Genomic DNA, 10,302 nt, shown 5'->3' with positions numbered 1-10,302 from the left:
AGGTTGCGGTGGCCGAGAGCAGCCACTGCACTCCAGTCTAGGCGACAGAGTGAGACTCCAACTCAAAAAAAAAAAAAAAAAAAATTAGCCAGGTGTGGTGACACACACCTGTGTTTCCAGCTACTTGGAAGACTGAGGTGGAAGGACCACCTGAACCCAGCAGGTCGAGGCTGTGGTAGCCATGCTGTGTCACTGCACTCCAGCCTAGGCAAGAGAGTGAGACTCTTACTCAAAAAAAAAAGCAAGAAAGAAATTCAAGGCCTTTCTTCAGGATGTTTTTTCTCTGATTTCTCTCTTACTTCTTTTACATATCTCCCTGTGGCTTCAGGATTTTGAGGTTGCCTTGTGTTCCCCATAATTCCTCCTTTGAAAATTAAGGTGAACACAGCATCAGATCATGTTCAACAGAATTTGTGAGTCAGTTTCACAAAGCAGAAAGAGATTACTCATTCATTCATTCAGCAAATACTAATTGACCATCAACTAATAGCAAATACTATGCTAGGGACAAGAATACAGTTGAGGTAAGATGTGGTGGCTCACGCCTGTCACCCCAGCACTTTGGGATGCTGAGGCCTGAGGATCGCTTGAGGTCAGGAGCTTGAGACCAGCCTGGGTCACACAGTGAGACGTCGTCTCTACAAAAATAAGGAATTAGCCGGGTGTAGTGGTGCCCCCCTGTAGTTCCAGCTACTCAGTAGACTGAGGGAGGAGGATCGCTTGAGCCCAGGAAGTGGAGGTTCCAGTGAGTTGTGATCGCAACCACTGTACTTCAGCCTGGGTGACAGAGCAAGACGCTGTCTCTAAAAAGAAAAAGAATACAGTGCAAGAGAGAGTCTGTGCCTTGAAGCCATCCATGGTGGTGGACTGTGTTGAGCACTGTGAATGCCCACAGACTGCCTCGGCCTGTAGGCTGAAAAGGTTTTGGGAAGGAGGGGACACTTCAACAGGGTTTCAAGGATATACGAGAGGAGACCCAAGAAAACCTGCAATTATCTTGTGGAGGGTGGGCCCCTTGCAGTACAGGCTTCCCCCGCTAGGTGAGTGTTCTCGGAACCCATTGGCATCAGCGAACCAGCTAGTGTTGTTGTAAGAGGCTGTGTTCAGATTCAGTGAATTTTTTTGAAGATTCTTCCAAAGCATTTGCCTATTTCATGATGGGTGATTTACAAGCCCACCTGGCCACACCGCACTAAGTGGTCAGCAGTTTAGGACCAAAAACAGCATGGCCCCTCTGCCCCACCCTCCATATTCACCCGATCTTGCCCTGGGTGACTTTTTTTTGTTTCCCCAAATGAAAAGAAGTCTTCAAAGGGAAACATTTTTCTGATGTGGAAGAGATGAAACAAAAAACAGCAGAAGCACAAAAGGCATCAAAAAGGATGAGTTCAAAAACTAAGCAGTGGAAAACGTGTCTCGATAGGTGTATTGCATCAAACTGAGAGTTCTTTGAAGATGACTGAGGTTTAAACATGTAAGAATACACACACAATTTTTATAAACAAACTCCAGTGTTTTGGGGTTTTTTTTGAGTTGGAGTCTCACTCTGTCGCCCAGACTGGAGTGCAGTGGCCACTCCCGGCCACCGCAGCCTCAATCTGCTGGGATCCAGGAATCCTTCCGCCTCAGCCTTGCAAGTAGCTGGAACTACAGGCATGCGCTACCACACCTGGCTATTTTTTCTTTTTGATTTATTGTAGAGATGAGGTCTTGCCAAGTTGCCCAGGTGGGTCTCGAACCCACGGGCTCAGGCAATCCACTCACCTCAGCCTCCCAAGGCGCGGGATTACAGGCTGAGCCACCAAGGCCGGCTGAACTCCAGGTTTTTTTGGGTCCCCCTCGTATGTAGGAACTAGCCGCGTGGGGAAGAGAGGATGCTTTAGGGGAAAGGACGCAGGAAGGCTAGAGCACATGGCAGCAGAAATGCAAGCAAGCAGCTTGTGAGAGTGGGGCTCGGGCACACAAAGGGGTGGGCTGGTGGGACTGGACCCCGTGCAGTAGGCAAGAGCCAGGCCAGGGGGACACAGGCAGCAATTTAGGGATTGAGCCAGTGCCTGCAGGCGTCTGCGTACACAGAGTTGATACAACCAGGTTTTCATTTTAGAGAAATGATTCTCCCAGCCATGTAGAGGATGGACCAGAGAGGCTGAGACTATAGACTGGAGACCAGGTTTCTATATTTGTTTGCAAGCAAATGACCAAAAACAATTATTTTCTGGAGAACTGAGACCACCACACAAGTCACACTGGCCTGCTGGCCTCATTTTTGAATTTCTTTCCTCCACACAGATGTCTTTATTAGTCCTGTTATATGATGTTTCTTGATTGAGGAGTTTCTCATGCAGTTGATATTTTATGGCTAAACACCTCCAATTTAAATTCCATCATCTATGGTCAGGTGTGGTGGTTCATGCCTGTAATCCCAACACTTTGGGAGGCCAAGACAGGAGGATTGCATAAACCCAAGAGTTCGAGACTAGCCTGGGCAACATAGGAAGACCCCATTCCAAAAGAAAAAAATAATAATAAATTCCGTCATCTAGCTTGGCTTTCATTTTGAGCTTGGTCAACTGCCATGTACCTTTGGACTTCTCCATAAAACATAATTTATGAGAGGTTGATGTTCTCAAAGCTAAAGACAGACCCTTGAGACTTAGCTAGCCTCAATCTAAAAAGATACACATAAGAAAAAGGACTGTTATTCCAAATTGGAAGATAAATATCACCTTTACATTTACCAGGCACTGCCATTTTTAAATTGAGACTGATGCGTATTTTCTGGGTCCGTCTGCTTGGCTCCTTAACTCGAGCTCCCAGGGGCATGTCTTTAGCCTGGAGACTTTCTCAGATCTCCAGCAGCCACTTGATACCCCCATCTCACCCTCCTCCTGAACCAGGAAGATTTAAAGCAAAAATGTGTAGCACAAACAGGCTCTTAAATCTTGTCCTGAGAGTTTGATGATGACAGTACCAAAAGGCCCTCTTGGGTCTTGGTCTCCTGCATTAAACAAGCAGACTCGAAGGGTATGACAACACTACAGACACTCCTCAGGTCACAGGCGTCCTGAGTTACAGCATATGAAATAAAGTATTTTTAGATATTCTTAAGGAAAGCTCAGCCGACTAAAATGATCCTCCCTTTTATGGTTAAGTTTATACTGGGAAGAATTTTTTTTAATAACCTGGAATTTACATTTGCATTTTCCATTTATGAGCAAAAACACAAAACCATGATGGCATCAAGGCTGACAGTCAGGTCTTCTCCCACTGGTTTCTGCTGGGCCAGCAAGGCCACTGCAGAGCCATGAGAAGGTCTGTTGGCAAGAGATGTGTCCCCTCCCCGGGGAGGAACCACCGCGAATGGTGGGGGATTCTCCAGGGCCCACACCAGTTGTCGAGGGCTCACACCTCAGAAATGGTGTATGTGGGAAGAAGCTCTGGGCAGATTCAAAGAAGCTCCTGCCAGCACTTCCAAAGGCCGCTGCCCTTGGAACCCCTCAGTATCTGGATACTTTGGAGCGTGCAGGGTTATTGTTTTTTGGTTTTGGTTTCGTTGTTGTTGTTGTTGTTGTTGAGTCAGGGTCTCGCTATGTTGCACAGGCTGTTCTTTCTTTTTTTTTTTTTTTGAGTTGGAGTCTTACTCTGTCGCCCAGGCTGGAAGGCGGTGGCACACTCACAGCCACCCCAGCATCAACCTGCTGGGCTCTGATGATCCTTCCACCTCAGTCTTCCAAGTAGCCAGAACTACAGGCTTGCACTACCACACCTGGCTAGCCCAGGCTGTTCTTGAACGCCTAGCCTCAAGTGATCCTCCCACTTCAGCCTTTCTAGTAGCCAGGACGACTACTCATGCATTCATGGTGCATGCCACCACACCCAGCAAATTTTTTATTTTTAAAAATATTTGGGGCAGGGCTCGGTGGCTCAGCCTGTAATTCCAACACTTTGGGAGGCCAAGGCGAGTGGATTGCCTGAGCCCGCAGGTTCTAGAACAGCCCAGGCACTTGGTGAGACCTCGTCTCTACAATAAAATAAAAAATAGTCAGGCGTGGTAGCACACATCTATAGTTCCCACTACTCAGAAGACTGAGGCAGAAGGATCGCCGGAGTCTAGCAGGTCAACGCTGGGGTGGCCATGAGCGTGCATGCCACTGCACTCCAGCCTGGGCAAAGCAGTGAGACTCCAACTCAAAAATATATTTATTTGGGCCAGGCGTGGTGGCTCAAGCCTGTAATCCCAGCACTTTGGGAGGCTGAGGTGAGAGGATTGCCTGAGCTCAGGGGTTCAAGAATATCCTGGGCAACTTGGCAAGACCTCATCTCTATAATAAATCAAAAAATTAGCCAGGCGTGGTAGCGCGCACCTGTAGTTCCAGCTACTTGGATAGCTGAGGCAGAAAGATCACTGGAGTCCAGTAGGTCAACACTGGGGTAGCTGAGAGTGAGCCACTGCACTCCAGCCTGAGCAACAGAGTGAGACTTCAATTTAAAAAAAAAAATTGGTAGGGAGAGGGTCTTGCTATGCTGCCCAGGCTGCTCTCAAACCCCTGGCCTCAAGCAATCTTCCTGTAATCCCAAAGTACTGGGATTACAGACGTGAGCCACCATGCCTGGCTGGTCTGATGTGCTTTACCAAACCCTGACACACATCTAGGAGGAGCCAAGGGCCCACCTGGCCTCCTAAAATGACTCTAATGTGTTGAATGTCTCTTCTGACACCAGGTGGGCCGCACTAGAGCATCCCATCCCAAGGGAAACAAGTACTCGAAACAATGACAGCAAACATGATAATGTTTCATTTTTACTTAAAACAACAGCAACTTGAGAACTAACCATAGTCAACACAAATTTAAGTAGAAGGAAAAGGTAAGGGGCCTTATTCTGTGCTAAAATCAGATGCCTGTTCCTGCTTTTCAAGTTTGGATTGGTCGGTGAAGGATCCCATGATCTGAAGAGGGCAGAAGAGCCTTGGAACAAGACCCCACCGAACAGGGTCATTTCTAACCCCATGGCTGATTTAGCTGGTGGGAGCTCCATCTCCTCCCTACAAGCCTGTGGTTAGATTAAAACTGGCAGAAGGAAATCTGCTTGTGCCTGACGCTGAGCAGCCAGGGCGAAATGTGCTTTTTGTTTATCTCTTTAGTGACAGAAATGTTCATCACAGAATGTGAGCCTCTTCCCCCACCCGCCCCCCGTGTCAGGCGTGCCTGGAAGTTGGGCAGTTGCCGTCTGTGAATGTGCACACTAATCCTGAATGACGGGAAAGAATCGGGCTTGTGTTCATAGCCAGTTGCCCAGGCTGGTGGGTGGGTCCATCAGTGTCTACCTTGATAAAAGGGTAGATCTCGTCACAGTGCTCAGAAAGGAAGCTTTGCCATGCCCATAGCTCTGTCTCTCAGGATGCAGTTTGAATTGTGTCTCCTGCTTGACAGCTGGGACCTCAGTAAATTACCAAGGTCTTGACCCAGGAGATGGAGACGTCCTAGGCGATTTTTCAGTCTCCTATCTAAAAATGTGTTTACATTTCCTGAACTCTGGCTGACTGATTCATTCTGCTGGTGCTGCAAGAACGTTCCTCATGCATTAGAATTTATAAGTCTCATTACTAAGAGACCCTTGGTTCCTTCCAAGCCACAGTGAAGTGAATCTCATTGCAACACAATTCTGCTGGGCTGGATTTGTGCAGAGGTGGAATCGAGGCCATGCAGCTGTGGTGTGGTGAGCTCCAGCTGGGCGACCAGGAGGCAGTGTGATGTGGAGAGAAAGTCCAAGACACTAAGTCAGGACATCCGGGCTCTGATTCCTAGCCATGCATTACTGAGAGGTGTGGGCTTGAGCCAATTGAATGAAAACACTTCTTACTACATTGCCCCGGACCTCAGTTTCCCCCCAAGCCGATTTAAATAAGAAATGTTTTAACTCTGTGCAAAGCCATTTTCTAACAAGGCAGAATAGAACAGCTGAGAAACAACAGAAGAGGGAAAGTCAGTTCACAAGGAATGAGTGAGGCTTAAGGTCAGCAAGACAAAGACACAGCATCACATAGGGTCGTGGGCTCTTAAAAGAGAGACTTAAGAGTAGCAAGTATGCAAAGAACTTTTTGTTGGACGCTGGTCCCATAGAAGAGACTAAAATCCTTGTCAGTAGAGCCATGTGTTTAGCTAAATCTGTTCCTCAAATAAACATTCCTTTATAAACATTAAATTTACTTTTTTTTTTAAGTTAGAGTCTCTCTCCGTCGCCTAGGCTGGAGTGCAGTGGCATGCATATGGCCACTACAGCCTCAACCTGCTGTGCTCAGGCGATCCTTCGGCCTCAGCCTTCCAAGTAGCTGGGATTACAGGTGCGCACCACCACTCCCAGCTAATTTTGTTTTTATTTATTGTAGAGATAAGGTCTCACCAAGGTGCCCAGGTTAGTCTCGAACCCCTGGTCTCAGGTAATCCTCTGGCTTCCACTTCCCAGAGTGCTGGGATTACAGGCATAAGCCACCGTACCTGGCCTAAAATTCACTGTCTAATGGGGAAAAAAAGAAAAACAGAATAAATCCCATCCTTTTGCACCACGGAGTTTTAGAATCAGGCAATCGTGGATGCAAATCCTCATGTAAAACCTCTCTGGTTGTGAAACCTTGGGGGAGGCACTTTCCATTTGGAGTCTCAGCTTTCTCTTCTGGGATGACCCCAACCACAGGGGACTCATGGGGATCACACGCCAGCACCACACCAGCGTCCGTGCATCACCATTGTCACAGTGGGCTCCTGGGTTTCTCCTGGTCTCCTCCCACCAGCCCCACTTCAGCCCTGAGCTCTATTTGCTTCCTGTTCCCACCTCTCCGGGTGGCCCTCCACATGACAGGGGAGAATTTGGGAAGGCTCTGCTCTCTCCATCTGGTGAAGCACCGTCAGACAAAATTCCTCCTCCAGTGAAGCACCGTCAGACAAAATTCATATGCAACAGCATCAGCAGATTTTTTCCATCAATATTTCCTTTTTAATTTCAGCTTTATCTGAATTTTAATAGCACAAAGAATTTACTTTTGTTTTTTTATTTCTTTGAGTTGGGATTGCACTCTGTCACCCAGGCTGGAGTGCAATGGCACAATCACAGCTCACTGCAGCCTTCTGGGTTCAAGCAATCCTCCCATCTCAGTCTCCCAAGCAGCTGGGACTACATGGGTATGCCACCATGTCTGCCTAATAATTTTTAATAGAGACGAGGTCTTGCTATGTTGTCCAGGTCTCAAACCCCTGGGCTCAAGCAATCCTCCTGCCTCAGCCTCCCAAATTGCTAGGATTATAGGCACGAGTCACCACACTTAGCCTACTTTTGCTCTTTCAAAAAGCAACAAAGGCTGGGCTCAGTGGCTTAACCTGTAATCCCAGCATTTTGGGAGGCCAAGGCAAGTGGATTGCCTGAGCCTGTGGGGTTCAAGACCAGCCCGGGCAACTTGGTGAGACCTCATCTCTACAATATATACACACACAAAAATTAGCCGGGCGTGGTAGCACACATCTATAGTTCCAGCTACTTGGAAGGCTGAGGCGGAAAGATTGCTGGAGGCCATATGATCGACGCTAGGATGGCCGGTGAGCAAGCCACTGCACTCCAGCCTGGGCAAAAGACTGAGACTCCAACTAAAAAAAAAAAAAAAAAAAATCAACAAAAACAAGAAAAATATAAATTTGAACCTAAGGTCTGAACACTATATTGAACATGTTGTTTAGACTCTGTCTGCAGAGGTTACAGATGCTATTTGGTGAAGAAATATGAACACCATGGGTGTGTGTGTTTATCGTCTTGCGTGGACCAGGTGTATATGTGTATGGTATACATAAAAAAGCATGAGACCTGCATCTAACAGCCTTGCTCCTTTTTCTCTGGTTTTCACCATAGCAAGCATTGAATCCGGAACCAGTCTTCACATGACCTCACCTTTGGCCCAAACACTGGAGAAGCAGGTACAGTATTGACTCTGAATGAGCATGACTCTGGGAGTCAAGACTTGTGAGTTCTTATCTCAGCTTGCTGTGTGACTCTAGGTGAGACTGTACACCTCTCTGGGCCTCATTTGTCTGATCAGTAAAATGGGGGAAGTAGATTCTAAAATAACAAGAGATCCCTTTCCTCTTAGACTTGGAATGTCTTAGCTTCACTTGGTCAGGGCCATCTGACTCCACGTGCGTGAACGAGCTAAACAGGCCTTCCCTTGACTTCTGCAAAATCAGAAAGGGAGTACCAGAAGGGTATTGTCCTTTGAGGCAGTCAGCACTCATGTTCATTCCTAACAGAGAGAAAATGTTAGCAATCAAGAAAAAAATGCAGGGGTAATGGTAAAGGAAGGAGGAAGATGCTTCTCTAGATGGGTAGGAATGTCCACTCGCCGCTCCAGGACGTTTGGTCGCAAATGTCTCTACGCTTGTTCCTTCACTGAACACTTCAAGGCTGGAACTGTCTTCTCTAGAGAGACAACCCGGGAATTCTAGAGCTGACTTCAGGCAGAGGCAGCACACGCAGCTCCAGGGTCCCTCAGCCCCTCCCTGGCAGGTGACAGCCTCCGGGCCACGACTTGGTTTCTCCTTTGTCTCTGCCTCCTGCTACAGCCGGTTTTCTCCTCCTTCCTGAAACTCCTTCAGGACAACCATAGCAGAGGTGGGTTTGCTCTCCTCCATGTGCCTGAGTGGGGTCCTGAGGCAGCACCTGAGCTCTCACTCTCACGCCCCAGGGCTGGCCAGGCCTCTCCTGAGGTCACACACAGCTGAGCCACCCTCCCTGCTGCTGAGGAACCACAGAACCAACATTTGCCTTTTTTTTCTTTCAAGTCAGAGTCTCACTCTGTCGCCTAAGTTTTACTATGGTGGCATAATCATGGCTTACTGCGGCCTCAAACTCCTGGGCTCAGGCAATCCTCCCGCCTCAGCCTCCTGAGTAGCTGGGACCACAGGTGCATGCCACCACACCTGGCTAACTATTTATTTATTTTCTTAGAGACAAGGTCTCACTATGTTGCCCAGGCTGGTCTCGAACTCCTGGGCTCAAGTGATCCTCCTGCCTCAACCTCCCAAGGTGCTGGGATTATAGGCATGAGCCACCATGCCTGGCCTATAGTTTTTTAGAATGCCTACTTTGAAGACATCATGTATAAGGGTTCTAGATACATTACTTTGTGGAGAGAGTCTATGCCTAGGGAAAATATAACATGGCATTTTTTGACAATTCTGCCACTCCAAAGGCCATGCAAATGCCTCCCACACCCTAAGCACGCTCTGAGTTCACAGTCTCATTGTTGTATTTCAAGAGACCTCACATCACCTGGGTAAAAGAGTGGCTCGGCCAGGTCACATGAAACCCTAGGCTGAATGATCAACAGCGGGGTCCAGCGGGGTCAGAAAGAGGAGCCCAGGCCATGGGTCTCTAATCTGGGTCCCCGTGGGCCATCTTGGGAAGATGAAAGGATATTCCCACCACAACTCCCTGGCTCTCTCATGGCACAGCAGTCTCCACCCTTCAGTGAGGGAGCCCCACCCACCCCAAGCACAAATGGGGTGGGTGGGGCATCTTTCTGGCCCCCACTCCCTTCTTGAGGCTAGTGGCCCTTTATTAGATCAGTCACCGACTTCAATTTTAACTACTTCCTCAACCTACTCCATGTAAGTGACTAATTTCATGTTTACTATAAGGCATCTGGAAAGGATTTAGGAACAAATTCTGCCCAGCAGATTTCAGTTGCCTGCCTTGATGGGCCACTGGCACATCACCGATGCCTTTCCACCGGGACACAGGGGACAGCACACCCAGGGGATCTTTATAAACCTGGCGGCTCTGTTTCCCCCTTCCCTTCCACAGCTCACTCACTCCCTTTCCCCTTCCTCAGGGTCTGACCCTGTGAGGGGCTCAGTCCCATAAATACTTCCACTTTTTTTAAAATCCCAGTGCTAGCTGGGAGGGGGAAAGCTCACAGGCCAAATATTCTAGAGTATTCTGGCATGATCACCCTTTCACGAGAAATCGCAAGCCCAGATATGGAGGGCACTTTCTGATGTGTGGGTAGGAAAGACAGCCAGGGGCGTTTGTGCAGACGGGCCTGCAAAAACTGAGTGAATTGCCTGAGCCCACGGGTTCGAGACCCTCCTGGGCAACTACAATAAATCAAAAAATTAGTCGGTCGTGGTAGCGCGCGCCTGTAGTTCCAGCTACTTGGAAGGCTGAGGCAGAAGGATCGCCAGAACCCAGCGGGTCGAGGCTGCGGTGGCCGGGAGCGGCCACTGCACTCCAGTCTGGGCGACAGAGTGAGACTCCAAC

The 10,302-nt window shown here is 48.4% G+C and overlaps 1 protein-coding gene across 1 annotated transcript in view; it reads left to right on the top strand.

Annotated features, from left to right (window-relative positions):
* Window positions 1-10,302, top strand: part of KIAA2012 (KIAA2012 ortholog) — a 120,359-nt gene that overhangs the window by 52,849 nt on the left and 57,208 nt on the right. Inside the window, 1 exon segment of the mRNA XM_021716118.1 lies at window positions 7,897-7,961. Coding sequence (XP_021571793.1) covers window positions 7,897-7,961 — 65 coding nt within the window.

This window comes from Carlito syrichta, unplaced genomic scaffold (genome assembly GCF_000164805.1).
Source record: "Carlito syrichta isolate Samal-C Ts95f unplaced genomic scaffold, Tarsius_syrichta-2.0.1 Scaffold308186, whole genome shotgun sequence".
NCBI classification, from domain to species: domain Eukaryota; kingdom Metazoa; phylum Chordata; class Mammalia; order Primates; family Tarsiidae; genus Carlito; species Carlito syrichta.
This window is presented reverse-complemented; position numbering and strand designations above follow the sequence as displayed.